General features: G+C 44.0%; 1 protein-coding gene across 3 annotated transcripts in view; it reads right to left on the bottom strand.

The window, feature by feature from the left end:
• Positions 1 to 1,879: 1,879 nt before the first annotated feature.
• Positions 1,880 to 20,928, bottom strand: part of LOC118376716 (contactin-1a-like) — a 180,764-nt gene continuing 161,715 nt past the window's right edge. For all 3 annotated transcript variants that reach the window (XM_052466325.1, XM_052466326.1, XM_052466327.1), the window contains exons 17-25: positions 19,350 to 19,511; positions 15,420 to 15,569; positions 13,662 to 13,732; positions 11,828 to 12,062; positions 9,391 to 9,494; positions 8,457 to 8,646; positions 7,841 to 7,953; positions 7,241 to 7,397; positions 1,880 to 4,856 (exon numbers count right to left, since the gene is read on the bottom strand). In XM_052466325.1, the coding sequence (XP_052322285.1) occupies positions 4,777 to 4,856; positions 7,241 to 7,397; positions 7,841 to 7,953; positions 8,457 to 8,646; positions 9,391 to 9,494; positions 11,828 to 12,062; positions 13,662 to 13,732; positions 15,420 to 15,569; positions 19,350 to 19,511 (1,262 nt within the window). In that variant the 3' untranslated portion in view covers positions 1,880 to 4,776. The remainder of the gene's footprint in view (positions 4,857 to 7,240; positions 7,398 to 7,840; positions 7,954 to 8,456; positions 8,647 to 9,390; positions 9,495 to 11,827; positions 12,063 to 13,661; positions 13,733 to 15,419; positions 15,570 to 19,349; positions 19,512 to 20,928) is intronic.

A 20,928-nucleotide genomic window follows, 5' to 3' on the forward strand; every position in this document is an offset into this window, starting at 1 on the left:
CTGTTAGTCTACACCTGTTGTATACCAAGCATGTGACAAATACAATTTTATTACATTTGATTTGTTCCATGAAAATGTCCTGAATCCCAAACCTGCAATGTGGATAAAAGCCTGATTGCAGCAGTAAGAGGTCTGCCACAATGTAACTGTATTACTGAGGAAAAACTGCTTTCTCAATGGAGCTTTCCAATTGAGTAAAACCTAATGCATACCAAGAGGGCAAGGCCTGCACATCAGCAGTTATAGAGCTGACCACCCAGCACCCTCAGCGGTTAAGATCTAGGAATTCAATTGCTTTTCTAAATAGCTTTTCTAAATAGCTTTTTCTAAATAGCTTATTCTAACACATTCTGCAACTCAGTAGGAAACACAGACATCTACATTTATTGGGAAATACGATTGTAATTTACAAGTTTGTTTGACTCAGTCTAACAATCATTTTAAACTCACTTTTACTTCCTGGTTCTGATCCGCTGTTTTTCTGCGCTCTCCCAAAAGGCGTCCTTGGCCAGAGGTGCACAGTTATTGATTGCTGTGAAAGTTGGGAAAGTCAATTTGATCTAATATTGAACCAGATGGTGATATCCAGGAAACATTGTTTTGAAGGATGTGAAGAATTCAGGGGGTTTAGCAAACCACACACACAAGTCAGAGTTAGTTATCAAAGTCCATCTTTAATTACATGGGCTCTATCACAATCCCGTGACTCTCAGGTAATTCAGTGTCTCTCAGTGAATTCTCTGAGAGCCCCTTCCACATTTCAAATGAGGTCCTTTATAGCAAAGACACACATAGTCAGACAGCATAGACATAATTCATCGTTCAGCTTTGTCTCCTTTCTCAAACCCCAGAACCATAAATCAATCCTCCACATCAACAGGCATATATCAAATTGTCATTTAGATACAACCAACTCTAAATACAACCAATCCTGGACGAGCTCACGGAGACACACTGAACTGGCACACAGACATTGTGGAGTCAAGAGATATGTTTACACATGATGACACTTTGACCTCTCCCCTCTCTGCGGCCCAAGCAACTTAGTCTTGACATAGAACAGATAACTGCAACCCCGCCACACTATTATACAAAAATACCATTTTGATGAGAAGTAACTTACACACATTTGATGAATATAAAACATCTTACATATGTTACCAACAAATTCTGAATCTTCCACGACACTACCCACTTCCTTCAGGAGAGTGTGTCCTCACGCTTCTCTGCACTTAGTCCCTCAAGTGGGGCTCCCGAGTGGTGCAGCGGTCTATGGCACTGCATCCCTGGTTCGAATCCAGGCTGTATCACAACCGGCCATGATTGGGAGTCCCATTAGGGCCGCGCACAATTGGTCCAGCGTCGTCCGGGTTTGGCCAGTGTAGGCCATCATTGTAAATAAGAATTTGTTCTTAACTGACTTGCCTAGTTAAATAAAGGTTCAATTAAAAAAAACGTGTTTAAGTGTAAATTACACCCATCTCCTATGGCCTAACAGGCATCCATCCCAATTCTAACACCAATGTAGAAACTGGGACTCAAACCCAGGTCCACCTTAAATGTTACACCAAGAGTCCAAACCTCTTGACGAGGTCGTTATGTATTGGACTTGAGACTTCAAACTACGAAGTCTTTCAATACTGATAACTTAAAGTCTTGTAACTTGAAGTCATAATCTTAGTTTTCTCATAAATCATGAACAGTTTCAGTAGCTAAATCAAATCCAATTTCAAATCAAATCAAATGTATTTATATAGCCCTTCGTACATCAGCTGATATCTCAAAGTGCTGTACAGAAACCCAGTCTAAAACCCCAAACAGCAAGCAATGCAGGTGTAGAAGCACATACTTTCGATATATAAAAAAGAGACAATTCACCTTAAATTAATAGTTACAGTAACTATTATTTTATTGTTCTTTTTAAGTCCAGACAATGAGAGCGTCCAGTTTCACCCCTCCCTCTCAACATGTGTGATTCCTATTCATTACAGTATGAGCAAAGCACTGAACAATATACAGCCAAACACTGCTGCATCATCAACCACAGTGGTAATGTCATCAAACCCCATCCAATCTTACAGTAAGGAATGAGACTGCAGGACTGACCAGTACTGAACCTACTGAATGAGTGAGATTCCTTTAGCCAGTTAAGGTTTTTCTCTCTAAAACCTTAACCCCCCTTTACGATGGAAACATTCCAGAAACCTTCCCCCAAATACCCAGTTTTCCCAGAAATTCTAGTTTGAGTATTTCTGGAAAAATTTGGTAATTTATTGAAAGATTTCGTAATTTTACAACTACAATAAACTGCCCTACATAGACTTCCCCTTGAGATGACTGGCTTGAGGCAACTAATGAACATGTTAGGCTTATCTAGAGAAAGTACAGTATGCAAACATTATACAGTCTCTGACATAAAGGGATTTCACTCATGACTGAATGAATGTTTCTTATTGTTTACCACAAAGGCAGTTGAGTTCATATGAAGCCTGATATGAAGCCTGAATGTATGACTGTACGTTGACTCATTGCAATGTATGGATGGAGTTTTCTATTGTTTTACCATACAGGCCTATACCATTCGTTTCCAATGTCATGCATGTTAGAGGATGTTTCCATGGCAATCGTTTTCTTAGCAACCGTTTCCTTCGAAATAACAAATAAGTTCAAGGCATTCATGCATTTGGCAACTCTTTCGATGATTTGTTGCATGAGGGGAAACTGAGAAAAAGCACTTTGTGGTGGATGTTTTGTTGATATAGTCACAATGTATATAGAAGAAGCATAGCTTCTGGTCCAGGGAGCTACCTGAGCCTTGTGTTAGCAAGCCACACGTAACTCTGTGGACCACAGCTGGTAGAAGAATGGCTAGCATCACTCAGTCACACTGAACATGTATTCGCAGAGCAATCAAAAACACAGAATTTTCAGTGGGACATGATCATATCTACTGTTGAACCAGTGGTGTGTCATCAGGATGAAATATATTAATCACAAACATAAACAAAAACACCAATTGATAATGCATCCCGTATACAGTATAACTCTGATCACACTCATGTTATTGATAAAAAATACAAAACAATGTTGCAAAAATAGTAGGACAAATGTATGAGCTTCTGATGGTTATTCTCAGATATTGATTTCGATAGTTTATTTTGTTTCTCTTGTGCTTTGCACCAGTTTATACACAATGATACACGATAATAGCATCACTGTTTTAGACGCTAGGCAGGTTGTGTTATATGTAATAAAATAGAAAGAACGATTGAAGATTCAGACAGACGTTAATATGTATTACTGCAGAACTGTTAGCACTGAGACGTTGACTAATAAAGATATGAAAACATAGAAAACAGTTAAGACATGAACAAGATGGCAGCAGTCTTTACAAAGCACCAGCATTTATAGTCTACCACTGAAGTATTAACAACAGTCAAAACCAACAACTTGTTGTGCTCCATGTACTCTTTCATGAGATATTCCAACCATAGCAATAGAATCCTAAGAACAGGACAAAAAGAATGGCAAATACCCATTCTAGAATTCTATTTATGATTCCTAACGCAGTTTAATCATGGTTCCTCCAATTGGACACTTTAACAACATTGGACACACGACGGTCACAGGACAGTTGTCCTGACAACCAAACCAAATGCACCACTGTTTACACATAGTTTATATCATGTTAGAAACTGCAGGTCTGATATGTTTTAAAGCTCATTTCCACAGTTATTCAATACATTCAACTTTACAAACACACATGTACATGTGCTAAAAATGCAGGCATCACTCTGGCTAAGAAGTTTATCATGTTTTGTCACTAAACTCTTTCAGATACATGCAAACACTTGCAAACTGGTCTCCCATTCATTTAGAGAATGTTATGAGTTGGAAATAAGCATGTTTTTTTGGGAGATAAAATCAATGTTTTTGGGAACAACGATGTTACATCGTTAATAGTAGGCTTTATGTACTTGTGAGATGGCAAAACCATAAACATTATTGCATATATTATATTAGCATGACATAAATGACTCTTTTGTCTGATGATGTTTGATGATAAAACTCTGATATATGCCAAGGACCTTGAGTAGAGATTTGATTTGACTCTGGAAGGGGAGGGAGGGTATGTTTCACCTTGAAAAAAAAAACGTATTCAAAAGTACTAAGAAAAAGCCACCGAAATGTAATTGAAATATAAAGACAATTTAGTAAACTTGTAGACTTATCCTTCACAACTATATCACCTGCTTAGCTTATGCTTTATATGTGGAACGCAAACGTTGTATCGATGATCCATAAATGTCCCACGTCAGATGAAACACACACTTCCAAGCTACTGCACCTTTATGAATGAACAAGAAAGGCCCTTATCACAATATATTTGACAGTTACTTACAGACGTTGTGCAGTACTTCAGCACTCACACCTCACCCAGTTAGAGGCAAGGCATTGTGAAAGATAAGTGTAACTGTTTACATATAAGGCATATTGAAAGAGTTGACAGACTTCCTTTTGACGCTCCTCCTTCAAAGACATTGTAGGTTATGATTTAAGAGATATTCCAGATGTCATTCTTCGTCCGTTATACACATTTCTTATTGTGTGTTTTTTTTCTTTCTCCACAAACAAAGCCCTATTCCTCGAGGTGGGAAAATGATCCTTTGACCTTCAGGGTGAAACCAAAGATTGTGGGAACCAAAGTCATAATAGGCGTCAACCTAGTCTCCTTCACTGGACTGGGCAGTGTAGACAGAGAAAGATGCAGTACATTCAGAGGGCCAGCAGGCACAACATGGCCACCAGGAGCAGAGAGGCCAGGCTGAGGGACTGGGTGACCATGACGGCTCCACCTGGATGGAGATAGATAGAGACACAAAGACACAATGGTGACGTTTCGATTAGGATTGAATTGCATTTAATTACAGTTTTACAGACACAAAGCCAATATTGTGATGTTTCAATGATGTGCGAGTACATTTGTACAGAGATACAAAGCATGTTGGAGACGTTTTAGAGACATTGTGGGGAGACATTTGTCACAAAGTGCTTTACAGTTACTTTACAGCAAATGGTAAAAAGAGAACATACTGCAATCTATGCTCCTATGGGGTTTAGTGGAGACAGCGCTTCAACCACTTTGTGAAGGTCTAATGATTAATGATATCATCCTATGTACCACTCTGAGAGGCCTCTCTCTGTGTGTGTGTGTGTGTGTGTGTGTGTGTGTGTGTGTGTGTGTGCGTGCGTGCGTGCGTGCGTGCGTGCGCGCGCGCGCGTGTGTGCGTGTGCGCGTGCGCGTGTGTGTGTGCGTGTGTGTGAGTGTGACATGGTGTGACAGGTTCTCAATAAACCAGAGATTGGATTTGAAAGATGTCTGACAACAGACAGTTTTTTCCGAGTGGCAAAATATGAGTGCCAGATCGATGACATGTAAATTACTGGCGGATGCTTGAGGCTGACACTACATTTATTTTCTAAGGGAATTTTCTCTCTGCTCAATCCACAAATCCTACATTCATAAAGGCTTGTTTTTATTTCAATACCACTCCATTGAAAATGCATTTGTGAGCTGCCTGGTCAGAGAGGTGCGTTGTGTAGCCTATTCTTCATTCTTTGGTTGTCCTGGTCATAAAATAGCAGGATTAGTTCCCTGTCCTGGTCATAAAATAGCAGGATTATTTCCTTGTCCTGGTCATAAAATAGCAGGATTATTTCCTTGTCCTGGTCATAAAATAGCAGGATTATTTCCTTGTCCTGGTCATAAAATAGCAGGATTATTTCCTTGTCCTGGTCATAAAATAGCAGGATTATTTCCTTGTCCTGGTCATAAAATAGCAGGATTATTTCCTTGTCCTGGTCATAAAATAGCAGGATTATTTCCTTGTCCTGGTCATAAAATAGCAGGATTATTTCCTTGTCCTGGTCATAAAATAGTAGGATTATTTCCTTGTCCTGTCTGTCATAAAATAGCAGGATTATTTCCTTGTCCTGGTCATAAAATAGCAGGATTATTTCCTTGTCCTGGTCATAAAATAGCAGGATTATTTCCTTGTCCTGTCTGTCATAAAATAGCAGGATTATTTCCTTGTTATTTCCTGTCCTGGTCATAAAATAGCAGGATTATTTCCTTGTCCTGTCTGTCATAAAATAGCAGGATTATTTCCTTGTCCTGGTCATAAAATAGCAGGATTATTTCCTTGTCCTGGTCATAAAATAGCAGGATTATTTCCTTGTCCTGGTCATAAAATAGCAGGATTATTTCCTTGTCCTGGTCATAAAATAGCAGGATTATTTCCTTGTCCTGTCTGTCATAAAATAGCAGGATTATTTCCTTGTCCTGGTCATAAAATAGCAGGATTATTTCATTGTCCTGTCTGTCATAAAATAGCAGGATTATTTCCTTGTCCTGGTCATAAAATAGCAGGATTATTTCCGTTTTAATCCAGACCCAGAGTAATTTGTCACTGTCAACCAGGGGGCCTATAGACAGGGGCTGTCACTGATGTTGTCATAGTTTATATTACTGTAGTAGATGCATAAGATGGGTGGAGGGTCTTTGGTGGAGTCTACAGTCATATAAGATGGGTGGAGGGTCTTTAGTGGAGTCTACAGTCATAAAAGATGGGTGGAGGGTCTTTAGATGGGTGGTCCTTCTGTAGCTCAGTTGGTAGAGCATGGCGTTTGTAACGCCAGGGTAGTGGGTTCGATTCCCGGGACCACCCATACTTAGAATGTATGCACACATGACTGTAAGTCGCTTTGGATAAAAGCGTCTGCTAAATGGCATATATTATTATATATTATATTATTGGAGGGTTTTTAGTGGAGTCTACAGTCATATAAGATGGGTGGAGGTTCTTTAGTAGAGTCTACAGTCATAAAAGATGGGTGGAGGGTCTTTAGTGGAGTCTACAGTCATATAAGATGGGTGGAGGGTCTTGAGTGGAGTCTACAGTCATATAAGATGGGTGGAGGGTCTTTAGTGGAGTCTACAGTCATATAAGATGGGTGGAGGGTCTTTAGTGGAGTCTACAGTCATATAAGGTGGGTGGAGGGTCTTTAGTGGAGTCTACAGTCATATAAAATGGGTGGAGGGTCTTTAGTAGAGTCTACAGTCATATAAAATGGGTGGAGGGTCTTTAGTGGAGTCTACAGTCATATAAAATGGGTGGAGGGTCTTTAGTGGAGTCTACAGTAATATAAAATGGGTGGAGGGGTTTTGATTGATGTTTACCTGAGATGCGTACTTGGGCCACAGCCCCATCTCCTCCCTCGCTATGGGCCCTGACCTCCACTACGCAGTCCCCGTCCCTGGGCATGGGCAGGTCTATGGATCGCTTCCCTGTGGTATACAGTAGACCTGTGGAGAGGCCAGCCTTCCTGTACAAGACCTATATGGAGAGCAGACAGACAGACAGACAGACAGACAGACAGACAGACAGACAGACAGACAGACAGACAGACAGACAGACAGACAGACAGACAGACAGACAGACAGACAGACAGACAGACAGACAGACAGACAGACAGACAGACAGACAGACAGACAGACAGACAGACAGACAGACAGCATTATAGATCTGTTCATATGGTCATACTAAGGAGTTGTGACTACAAGGAAGGTAGTTGAGTAAACTGTATGTTGTGTTCAGTAAGATGTACTGTTTAGCTCAGTTGTGTATTGAATGCGGTGGCATTAAGAAACCTGTCACGTCAAATGTACGTACAGTATGTGACGAATGCTCAACAGAGACACATCAGTTATGGCTAAAGTACAGACTTTCAGCTTGAAATGCACTTCAAGCTCCCGTGTATTTGGTAAAACAGCACACACCTTGTATCCATCTATTGTTGATTCGTTGGCCAAGGGTTCGACATGTTCCCAGGCGATGTTTACTGACGTTCCTTTCAGCTTTTTACTGATTATTTTAGGAGGCCGGCTTGGGGCTGGAGGAAAACAGAAGTCAAATAGTTCTACAGAGTAAAGATCATGTGACAATCAGAAACTCAGAATTCGGGTTTCATACCGTTTCTGTACCACATCGGGGAATACGGTTTTACCGGAAGTCCCCCCAAAAAAATACATATATTATTATTATTCTAGTTAGAAGGCGAAACCCGCACCCCCGCAGCCCCCGCGAGGCAGCTGTGCCCCAAACCTCAGAAACTGAAACACAAATAATAATATGTTTTGTTTTAAACAGTATTGAAAATCATAAGGTCAGTATTTTGAAACACCCTGGTATACTGTATCAACGGTATATCGCCAAATCCCTCTCAGAATATGCTGAAGATTACTGAGCTGAGGGACAGTTTCCCAGACATAGATAAAGCCCAGTCCTCCACTAAGGCACGCTTTGCAATAGAGAAACTCCATTGATAATGTTTTTGAGTCCAAGACTAGGCTTCATCTGTGTCCAGTGAACCGGCCCTGAGAGCGATGTACATACGGGCTTTTTTGGTGTAGATCTGGAAGTGATGGCTGGGGGGTCCGTATCCGGCTGCATTGTAGGCCCTGACCTCTATGAGGTAGGGGGAGTTTGGCCTCATGTTCTCCAACCTTGTCTGGTTCTCTCTGCTGGACACCACCACTCTCTGACTGGATGCCTCTCTGTCCTCCACTTTCATCCAGTACCGCACCTTGGCAGGAGGGGGAGAGGGGGTGAAGGGGAGAAGAGGAGAGAGGAGACAGGAGGGTAGGGTGAAGGGGGGGAGGAGAGAAGAGGAGAGAGGAGGAGAGGGTGAGAGGGGGGAGGAGAGAGAGGAAGAGAGTGGGGAGAGGGGGTGAAGGGGAGATGGTGAGAGAGGAGAGAGGAGGGTGAGAGGGGGGAGGAGAGAGAGGAAGAGAGTGGGGAGAGGGGTGAAGGGGAGATGGTGAGAGAGGAGAGAGGGAGGGGAGGGTGAGAGGGGGAGGAGAGAGAGGAAGAGAGTGGGGAGAGGGGGTGAAGGGGAGATGGTGAGAGAGGAGAGAGGAGGGGAGGGTGAGAGGGGGGAGGAGAGAGAGGAAGAGAGTGGGGAGAGGGGGTGAAGGGGAGATGGTGAGAGAGGAGAGAGGAGGGGAGGGTGAGAGGGGGAGGAGAGGGAGGATGAGAGGGGGGAGGGGGTGAAGGGGAGAAGAGGACAGAGGGTGAGAGGGGGGAGGTGATGGAGAGAGGGGCGAGAGGGAGGAGAGGAGGAGAGAGGAGGAAGAGGGTTACAGAAAGTCAATATACTGTGTACACTATTACAGGGCCTAAAATATGTCCTGGTAAGATAATAATGGTCAAGAAAATGTCCATATTATGTACCTCACCGTGCAGGTGCAAATACAATGGAGAACATACAGGCTTCTTCTCCTCTCTAATATACAGTCATGTTACTCCTCCTAGACACAGTAGTACTGACCTGGTATCCTTCAACAGTGTGCTGGGTGACAGGGAGCCACCACACAATGGCCTCAGTGGCAGACAACGCCCTGGCCTCCACACTGGCAGGGGCTTCGGATGGCACTGGTGGCACACACAGAGATATCATTGAAGACAATATGAGACAGAGAGAGAGACAGGGAGAGACTTGTATAAACTTGTGTTTATTATCTATTGGACTTGCTTTGGCAATGTAAACAAACATATGTTTCCCTTGCAGAGTAAAGCCCCTGTCAAAGTAGTAACTGGATTGTTTATGAATGTAATCTGCCCTTTATTTCATGTTGGTACCCAGTCTGATGGCTAGAGTCCTCTCTCAGTCTTGGTAGTCTGTTAATAAGAGGCATTAATCATTGGTAGAACAAGCTCAGGATAGAAATATCTTTCCCCATATTCTTTCTGTGATCCAACACTTTCCTCTGAGTTATGACCCATGACACACTCCCAGTGTATCTGCTCCAGGAGAGAGAGAGATGGAGAGAGAGAGTGGGTAGTTGGAGAAGGAGAGATGGAGAGAGATGAGAGGAGAGAGAGAGAGAGAGAGAGAGAGAGAGAGAGAGAGAGAGAGAGAGAGAGAGAGAGACAGAGATGACAGAGACAGAGACAGAGAGAGTTGGAGAAGGGTAGATGGCTGAGAGTGATGAGGGTAGTTGGAGAAGAGGAGAGATGGCTGAGACAGAGATGAGGGAGACAGAGACAGAGACAGAGACAGAGACAGAGACAGAGAGAGATGAGAGAGGACATCCTGCAAGAAACCTGGAATAGAGGAGACGGACCCACTGGTTGCCCTCTAGGTTACATAGAGCTTGTAGTCCCATCCACCAAACTACCAGGTGTGAAACAGGGAAGGGACTCAGGGGTATGCTAAGGTATAGAGCAGACTTAACTCACTCCATTAAATTAATCAAAACAGGAACATTTTACATTTCGTGAAATTCAAAAGGAAATTATCTTAAACAGAGAAAAATGTCCTCCTGTGTGCTACCTATATCCTCCCTTGAAGACAGCTTCTCCATCCTAGGGAGGAAATCAATCATTTCTGGCCAAGGGACATGTCTGTGAAAATGCAGAACACAGAACCTGACTCCCTCAGCACAAAGGGACAAACACCTTCATCCCCATTACCCCCTAAAACAACAATTACAGGTCACAACTCCTGCAGCTCTGTCGAGATGGTCACACAGTTAATGGTAGGCTTTGAGGGGACTCCTAGATCAGAGACAGAGAGAGACACAGACAGAGCGAGGACAGACAGACAGACAGACAGACAGACAGACAGACAGACAGACAGACAGACAGACAGACAGACAGACAGACAGACAGACAGACAGACAGACAGACAGACAGACAGAGAGCTGTCCACACGTCATCAGGCTCGGCTCAAACCTAACACTTCTACCCACTTAGATGCTCAGTTACCACGGCAACTGAGCATCTCTCCATAACCCCGGGTTGCCCATGGTTATCTTGATTGTCTGTCAGCTGAAGTTAATAAGTGGGCTGAATGCTTGACATCCCTGGGGGTGAATTATCAGCTTTCTGGTTCATGCTGCTACGGAGATCATGATAATCCCACTCTGATGAGGGATGGAAGAGGGAGGGAGGTGAGGGAGGGAGAGTAGGAGGGAGATGAGGGTAGGAGGGAGGTGAGGGAGCGAGGGTTGGAGGGAGGGGGTTGGAGGGAGGTGAGGGTGGGAGGGAGGTGAGGGTGGGAGGGAGGGACAGAGGTTTGGAGGGAGGTGAGGGTGGAAGGGAAGTGAGGGTGAGAGGGAGGTGAGGGTGGGAGGGAGGTGAGGGTGGGAGGTGAGGGTGGGAGGGAGGTGAGGGTAGGAGGGAGATGAGGGTGGGAGGTGAGGGTGAGAGGGAGGTGAGGGTAGGAGGGAGGTGAGGGTGGGAGGCAGGTGAGGGAAGGAGGTAAGGGAGGGAGGTGAGAGGGAGGTGAGGGTAGGGTAGGAGGGAGGTGAGGGTTGGAGGGAGCTGAGGGTGGGAGGGAGGTGAGGGTGGGAGGGAGGTGAGGTGAGGGTGGGAGGTGAGGGTAGGAGGGAGGGAGGTGAGGAGGGAGATGAGGGTGGGAGGGAGGTGAGGGTGGGAGGGAGGTGATGGTAGGAGGGAGGTGAGGGAGGTGAGGGTAGGAGGGAGGTGAGGGTAGGAGGGAGGAGAGGAGGGAGGTGAGGGTGGGGGGGAATTAAGGTGGGAGGGAGGTGAGGGTGGGAGGGGAGGGAGGTGAGGGTGGGAGGGAGGGAGGGAGGTGAGGAGGGAATTGAGGGTGGGAGGGAGGGAGGGGTTTCTGAAGAGACCCCCGTCTCTCTATGCTGCGGACAGAGTACAATGATCTGTGGTCCGTTTTTCTGTTTTCCCACGCATAATTAAGGTTGGGCTTTCCATGAGGAGTAAGCTGATCCTATATCTGTGCTTACCGTCTTGTGCAGAGTAGATAACAGCTGTGAGACTATAGGGTCCTTCTCCTTTAATGTTGAAAGCCTTGACTTTGACCTGGAACTCTGTGGAGGCGGGGATGGATGAGTCTTTGTGGACATAGTGTTTAGCCTCGGGGTCTGCCACAGTCACCTTCATCCATTCGTAGACATCGTGGGGCTTGAAGGCGATGATGTAGCCAAAGTTGCGGCCGTAGTAGTACTGCGGCTGCACCGGCTGAAGGTAGAGGGAACGGGAAAGAGACATTAACAATAAGAGAACGATCCACACAGGACCTTGTTGTCTATCGACAGGCGGTGTCACCTCTTGATGGGCCATCCTTGCTGACAGAGTTATGCCAAGTGACAAGAAAATTTCCAGGATCAAAATAAGGAGCTATAATCTCTCTTAAACTGCTTTATATAATATATAATATTATTCTAGTTATCATGACAACTGTGTCTCTAAGAGACTGTTTATTCCAAAGTTATGACAGCCTTATTATAAGTCCAGCCTCTCCCCTGCCTCACTTCCTTGATTTATTAAACCAGCCTATCCAGCCTCTCCCCTGCCTCACTTTCTTGATTTCTTAAACCAGCCTCTACCCTGCCTCACTTCCTTGATTTATTAAACCAGCCTATCCAGCCTCTCCCCTGCCTCACTTCCTTGATTTCTTAAACCAGCCTATCCAGCCTCTCCCCTGCCTCACTTCCTTGATTTATTAAACCAGCCTATCCAGCCTCTCCCCTGCCTCACTTCCTTGATTTCTTAAACCAGCCTATCCAGCCTCTACCCTGCCTCACTTCCTTGATTTATTAAACCAGCCTATCCAGCCTCTCCCCTGCCTCACTTCCTTGATTTCTTAAACCAGCCTATCTCATCCCCTGCCTCACTTCCTTGATTTCTTAAACCAGCCTATCCAGCCTCTCCCCTGCCTCACTTCCTTGATTTCTTAAACCAGCCTATCCAGCCTCTCCCCTGCCTCACTTCCTTGATTTCTTAAACCAGCCTATCCAGCCTCTCCCTGCCTCACTTCCTTGATTTATTAAACCAGCCTATCCAGCCTCATCCCCTAGCTTGGCTCAGGCCCCATCAAACCAAATGTCCTGCATGATGTAAATGCATCAGGAACTGCTAACACACACACACACACACACACACACACACACACACACACACACACACACACACACACACACACACACACACACACACACACACACACACACACACACACACACACACACACACACACACACACACACACACACACACCTGACCTTTAAACACAAGCCTCATCACATCAACCAACTGCTGTAGGATTCATGCTGCCATACAAAAGCACTTCTGGTTGACAGTCATTCCTTCAAGCCGTACTGTTATGGATGTGCTGTGGTCTGACATCTATTCTCTCCTCTTCTTCCAGGAACATAGCTTCCTCTAGGAATGGGTGGCAGGTAGCCTAGCGGTTAAGATCATTGGGCCAGTAACCGCAAGATCGCTGGTTCAAATCCCTAGGTGAAAAATCTATCAATGGGCCCTTGAGCAAGGTACTCAACTCTAATGGCTGTGGATAAGAGCATCTGCTAAAATTTAGAAATAGCTAACATAGCTATTCAGCACTGCCTTGCAAGAAGGGCATAGCAAAAAAAAAAAACATGCATCTTGCACATGCTGCAGTTTAATTTGAATTGAAATCAAACGTCTGTTCTTGCTTGTTTCCATTGGCTGGCTGCTGTCAGATCAGATTTAGGAGAAAAGCTGAGTTTGTGGCCACAGTCCACTGGCAGAGACAGAAATAAAGATGGCATCTTGGCTAGATGATCCTAGACCTACCGTCCAAGTGATGGTCAGCTCCTTGCTGGTCCCGCCACCACCGCCAATGTCTGAGGGCGCCACCACGGGAACTACAACGAGACAGGAGATGCCGAGCTCTGAGTTCACATTCACAGGCCAGTATTCACAAAGCACATCTGAGTGTTGAACTAGGATAGTTGACCACAGATTGCTGATCTAGGATCAGGTCCTGCCTGTCGATATAATCATATTCATTACGATCAAAAAAAGGTCAAACTGATCCTAGTCCTACTCTGAGACTCGTCATGAACACTGGCCATTGTCCACACAGCATAATGCCAAACAACATATACTGTTCAGTTGGCACTAGTACTGATGCAGCATCAGCTTTATAACATAACATCAATGTCTCTAGTGCTGCCAGTTTCAACACCTTAAATGGTCCTATGGGACCGATGTCCCACTGGCTTTCCATCTTCTAATCTCATCTGTCATGGTTTAGTAAGATGTGTTCTGTCATCTCATCTGTCATGGTTTAGTAAGATGTGTTCTGTCATCTCATCTGTCATGGTTTAGTAAAATGTGTTCTGTCATCTCATCTGTCATGGTTTAGTAAGATGTGTTCTGTCATCTCATCTGTCATGGTTTAGTAAGATGTGTTCTGTCATCTCATCTGTCATGGTTTAGTAAGATGTGTTCTGTCATCTCATCTGTCATGGTTTAGTAAGATGTGTTCTGTCATCTCATCTGTCATGGTTTAGTAAGATGTGTTCTGTCATCTCATCTGTCATGGTTTAGTAAGATGTGTTCTGTCATCTCATCTGTCATGGTTTAGTAAGATGTGTTCTGTCATCTCATCTGTCATGGTTTAGTAAGATGTGTTCTGTCATCTCATCTGTCATGGTTTAGTAAGATGTGTTCTGTCATCTCATCTGTCATGGTTTAGTAAGATGTGTTCTGTCATCTCATCTGTCATGGTTTAGTAAGATGTGTTCTGTCTCATCTGTCATCTGTCATCTCATCTGTCATGGTTTAGTAAGATGTGTTCTGTCAACTCATCTGTCATGGTTTAGTAAAATGTGTTCTGTCATCTCATCTGTCATGGTTTAGTAAGATGTGTTCTGTCATCTCATCTGTCATGGTTTAGTAAAATGTGTTCTGTCATCTCATCTGTCATGGTTTAGTAAGATGTGTTCTGTCATCTCATCTGTCATGGTTTAGTAAGATGTGTTCTGTCATCTCATCTGTCATGGTTTAGTAAGATGTGTTCTGTCATCTCATCTGTCATGGTTTAGTAAGATGTGTTCTGTCAACTCATCTGTCATGGTTTAGTAGAGTGGTGTAAAGTACTTAATTAAGTAAAAATACTTGAAAGTACTACTGAAGCAGTTTTTTGTCTGGTTTGCTTATTATAACGAATTAGAAATTATTTATATTTTACATTTACTTTTGATACTTAAGTACGTATATTTAAAATTAAATACTTTTAGACTTTTACTCAAGTACGATTTCACTGGGTGACTTTCACTTTTACTTGAGTCATTTTCTATTAATTAAGGTATCTTTACTTTTACTCAAGTATGACAATTGGGTACATTTTCCACCACTGGTTTAGTAAGATGTGTTCAAGCAACTATTATTGTTTTTAGAAATGTTACTTTAGGCCTACATTTTCAAATGTTAAACTAAAAACCAGATCTCCTGTGTTAGTCTGCTGAGCTATAGCCTAGGCATCAGCTGGGGTAGCGAAGACTTCAGGATGCCATGATGGCTCAGCAGCAGCTCTGTTACCCTTACCAGCCTCCAAAGTGGTGACTTTGGGAGAGGGGCTGCTGGGGTCTCCTGTCCCCAAGGTGTTGGTGGCTATCACCCTAAACTCATACTCTGTCCAGGGAAACAGGTCCACCACCGTGGCTGTCTCTGCATTGCCTTCCACATCCGGAGGGGCTACAAAGACAGAGATACAGTGCATTCAGACCTCTTGCCTTTTTCCTCATTTTGTTAAGCCTTATTCTGAAATGGATTTTTTTTTAAATCCTCATCAATCTACATATAATACCCCATAATGACAGAGTAAAAACAGGTTAAGTCATTTTTGCAAATGTTTTGAAAATACCTTATTTATATACCTTATTTACATAAGTATTCATACCCTTTGCTATGAGACTTAAAGATGGCGCCGAAGAACATGGCTGATGTTTTACATTCTCCCAACCAACTGTGCAATTTTGTTATTTTTTAGCGTTTTGTGTAACTTATTTTTTTACTTATTGTGTACATAATGCTGCTGCTACCGTCTCCTATGACCGAAAATAACTTCTGGAAGAGCGATGACTCACCGCGGACTAGAAGAAACGTTTTCCTTTAACGAGTCCGACGAGAAGGATATCCTGCTTTCACTGGAACAGGCCCAGATCCACGCATTTTGCGTGAAGAAAATATGGCGGAAAAAGGGGACGCAGATCGGGGATCCTTCTGAGATGCCAGAGGCGAGTGAGTAAACTCCCAATGCCTTCCATCCTCCTTGCTAATGTGCAATCGTTAGAAAATAAAATTGATGACCTAAAATTAAGATTATCTTATCAGAACTAACATCTTATGTTTCACCGAGACGTGGCTGAACAAAGAAACAGACAATATAGAGCTGGCGGGATTTTCCATGCACCGGCAGAACGAAGACGCTACCTCTGGTAAGACGAGGGGTGGGGGGGGGTCTTTTTGTCAATAACAGCTGGTGCGCGATGTCTAATATTAAAGAAGTCTCGAGGTATTGCTCGCCTGAGGTAGAGTACCTTATGATAAGCTGTAGACGACACTATCTACCAAGAGAGTCTTCATCTGTATTATTAGTAGCCGTCTATTTACCACCACAAAGCGAAGCTGGCATTAAGACCACTCTCAACCAACTCTATAAAGCCATAAGCAAAGACGAAAATGCTCACCCAGGAGCGGCGCTCCTAGTAGCCGGGGACATGTGCAACAAGGGAAAAGAAAATCCTAGACCACCTTTACTCCACACACAGAGATGCATACACAGCTCTCCCCCGCCATCCATTCAGCAAATCTGATCACAATTCTGTCCTCCTGATTCTTGCTTACAAACTAAAGCAGGAAGTACCAGTGACTCGCTCAATACGGAAGTGGTCAGATGACACGGATGCTACACCACAGGACTGTTTTGCAGCACAGACTGGAAAATGTTCCGGGATTCATCCAATGGCGTTGAGGAATATACCACCTCAGTCATCGGCTTCATCAATAAGTGCATCGATGACGTCGTTCCCACAGTGACTGTACGTACATATCCCAACCAGAAGCCATGGATTACAGGCAACATCTACATCAAGCTAAAGGCTAGAGCTGTCGATTTCATGGAGCGGGAGATTAATCCAGACGATTATAAAAAATCCTGCTATGCCCTCAGACGAACCATCAAACAAGCAAAGTGTTAATACAGGATTAAGATTGAATCATACTATACCGGCTCTGACGCTCGTTGGATGTGGCGAGGCTTGAAAACTATTACGGACAACAAAGGGAAACCCAGACGTGAGCTGCCCAGTGACGCGAGCCTACCAGAAGAGCTAAATACCTTTTATGCTAAATGCCTTTTATGCTCGCTTCGAGGCAAGCAAGACTGAAGCATGCACGAGAGCACCATTGATGTGAACAAAACCTTTAAACAGGTCAACATTCACAAAGCTGCTGGGCCATCGGATTACCAGGACGTGTACTCAAAGCATGTGCGGACCAACTGTCAAGTGTCTTCACTGACATTTTCAACTTCTCCCTGACCAAGTCTGTATGACCTACATGTTTCAAGCAGACCACCATAGTCCCTGTGTCCAAGGAAGCGAAGGCGACCTGCCTAAATGATTACTGCCCTGTGGCACTCCCGTCGGTAGCCATGAAGTGCTTTGAAAGGCTGGTCATGGCTCACATCAACAGTAACCTCTTGGACACCCTAGACCCAACAGATCCACAGATGACGCAATCTCAATCTCACTCCACACTGCCCTTTCCCACCTGGACAAAAGGAACACCTATGTGAGAATGCTGTTCATTGACTACAGCTCAGCGTTCCACACCATAGTGCCCTCAAAGCTCATCACTAAGCTAAGGACCCTGGGACTAAACAACTCCCTCTGCAACTGGATCCTGGACTTCCTGATGGGCCCCCAGAATCTCAAAATGTTCTACAGCTGCACCATCGAGAGCATCCTGACCGGTTGCATCACCGCCTGGTATGGAAACTGCTCGGCATCAGGGTAGTGCGAACGGCCCAGTACATCACTGGGGCCAAGCTTCCTGCCATCCATGACATATATAATAGGCGGTGTCAGAGGAAAGCCCATAACATTTTCAGAGACTCCAGTCACCCAAGTTATGAACTGTTTAATCTGCTACCGCACGGCAAGCGGTACCGGAGCGCCAAGTCTAGGACCAAAAGGCTCCTCAACAGCTTCTACCCCTAAGCCATTAGACTGCTGAACAACTCATAAAAATCACCACCGGACAATTTACATTGACAATTTACATTCTTCTTGAACTGCACTGTTGGTTAAGGGCTTGTAAGTAAGCATTTCACGGTAAAGTCTACACTTGTTGTATTCGGCACATGTGGCAAATAAAGTTTGATTTGATTTGAGACTCGAAATTGAGCTCAGGTACATCCTGTTTTCATTGATCGTCCTTGTTTCTACAACTTGATTGGAGTCCTGTGGTAAATTCAATTGATTGGACATTATTTGGAAAGGCACACACCTGCCTATATAAGGTCCCACAGTTGGCAATGCATATCGGAGCAAAAACCAAGCCATTAGATTGAAGGAGTTGTCCGTAGAGCTCCGAGACAGGATTGTGTCGAGGTACAGATCTGGGGAAGGGTACCAAAATATTTCTGCAGCATTAAAGGCCTCCAAGAACACAGTGGCCTCCATCATTCTTAAATAGAAGAAGATTGGAACCACCAAGACTCTTCCTAAAGTGACTGTCAAGCGTCACGTCTGGAGGAAACCTGGGACCATACCTACGGTAAAGCATGGTGGTGGCAGCAACATGCTGTGGGGATGTTTATAAGTGGCAGGGACTGGGAGACTAACATTACCAAAAATTATTAAAAAACGTTGAATTGCTTTGAATTATGGGGTATTGTGTGCAGATTGTGAGGAATTGCACTGTACACAGAAACCCATAGTATCACCTCAGAGAAGTATCAGAGAAATCAGCATAACATTGTGTGTTAAAACGCTGCCAGCACGTGGACGTCTTTTTCATACAAGTTGGATTACATCGGTGCTACAGTACAGCGCCTAAAGACTAACGCACAGAACTTTGTTTTGCATTCTGTGTAAAAGCTGACCTAGGACTTGGTGCCTGTGAGGAACTGATGTGTGGTTTCAGTCTCTGCACGGTTTGCTTCTTTTGGAGATCCACCATGTGCCTATCTATGTAGCTAGCTCTTAGCCAAAGCTGGCACCAGAGCCGGCTCTGTTCGACGCTCCGGTTTATTTGACCAGTCGTTGGTGTTCATGGGGTTTATTTGACCAGTCGTTGGTGTTCATGGGGTTTATTTGATGTATTTTGTTGGGTAGACAGAAAAGCTTGGAGAGGAGAAACTGGTGTGGTTTCTTAAAGTGGCGGCACATACTGCAAGATCAGACCTACACATTTAGGGTATTTATTTGACCAGTCTACAATATGGATGGTGGTATTTATTTAACTCACATGTGGTGGCATCTCTCCAGTCTTCCTGAGAGAACCAGTCCCGGCATTGGACGGTGTATTTAGAGATGGGGCTGTGGTTGTCTGCTCCACTGCTCCAGATCAGACGGACACTCTTGTTCCTGATCTCCTCCACACGTACCCCACCTGGAGGCCCAGGGGGACCTGGGGGGTTGAGAGGTTTGATGGGTGATAATTGTTACAAAAATACACAGCAAATAGGCATACACACGTCACATAATCCAAAACAAAACCAACAAGATTAACCAATGTTTCAATATCCTGCTCGTGGAAGAAGACTTGGCAAGATATCTTGCCTACTAAGACTACAATAATGGAATCTGTTTGATGCATAAAAACAGCACATCAAAACCAGCACATCAAAACCAAGCTGTAAAACAGCACATCAAAACCAAGCTGTAAAACAGCACATCAAAAACAGGCTGTAAAACAGCACATCAAAAACAGCACATCAAAACCAGGCTGTAAAACAGCACATCAAAAACAGCACATCAAAAACAGGCTGTAAAACAGCACATCAAAAACAGCACATCAAAAACAGCACATCAAAACCAGCACATCAAAAACAGGCTGGAAAACAGCACATCAAAAACAGCACATCAAAACCAGGCTGGAAAACAGCACATCAAAAACAGCACATCAAAAACAGGCTGTAAAACAGCACATCAAAAACAGCACATCAAAACCAGGCTGTAAACCGCACATCAAAACCAGGCTGTAAAACATCACATCAAAACCAGGCTGTAAAACTGCACATCAAAACCAGGCTTTAAAACAGCACATCAAAACCAGGCTGTAAAACAGCACATCAAAACCAGGCTGTAAAACAGCACATCAAAAACAGCACATCAAAACCAGGCTTTAAAACAACACATCAAAACCAGGCTGTAAAACAGCACATCAAGACCAGGCTTTAAAACAGCACATCAAAACCAGGCTGTAAAACAGCACATCAATACCAGGCAGTAAAACTGCACATCAAAACCAGGCTTTAAAACTGCACATCAAAACCAGGCTTTAAAACAGCACATCAAAACCAGGCTGTAAAACAGCACATCAAAACCAGGCTGTAAAACAGCACATCAAAAACAGCACATCAAAACCAGGCTGTAAAACAGCACATCAAAAACAGCACATCAAAACCAGGCTGTAAAACAGCACAACACAACCAGGCATTTCCACTGAAGTTACACTTTTACCAGATCATTCAGTCTTAGATTGGTGGATTAACACATTACTTAGGGTATTGACAAATCAACCAAGCCTAAAATCCAGGGAGAGAGACATTTTTAATCTACTGTTTTTCTTGGTAGTTTTGCCCTTCCTGGAGGAGAGAGAGAGGACTAGAAAGACTGTCTAATAGAAAACCCAGACTGTTGGGTTGAGTCACTCCCTCTCTGACAATCTCCCTCTCTCTCAACCCACAGCTTTATCCTCAGACGGCCCCAGAAATCAAGCAGGATTTGCTCTTTCATGTTTGCCACAGAAACCACCCAGAGAACTAAGGTGATTAGACTGTAGACTGCCAGAGAATGAAGGATATGTGTGTGTGTGTGTGTGT

The sequence above is a fragment of the Oncorhynchus keta genome, chromosome 17 (assembly GCF_023373465.1).
Source record: "Oncorhynchus keta strain PuntledgeMale-10-30-2019 chromosome 17, Oket_V2, whole genome shotgun sequence".
In the NCBI taxonomy this organism is placed as follows: Eukaryota; Metazoa; Chordata; class Actinopteri; order Salmoniformes; family Salmonidae; genus Oncorhynchus; species Oncorhynchus keta.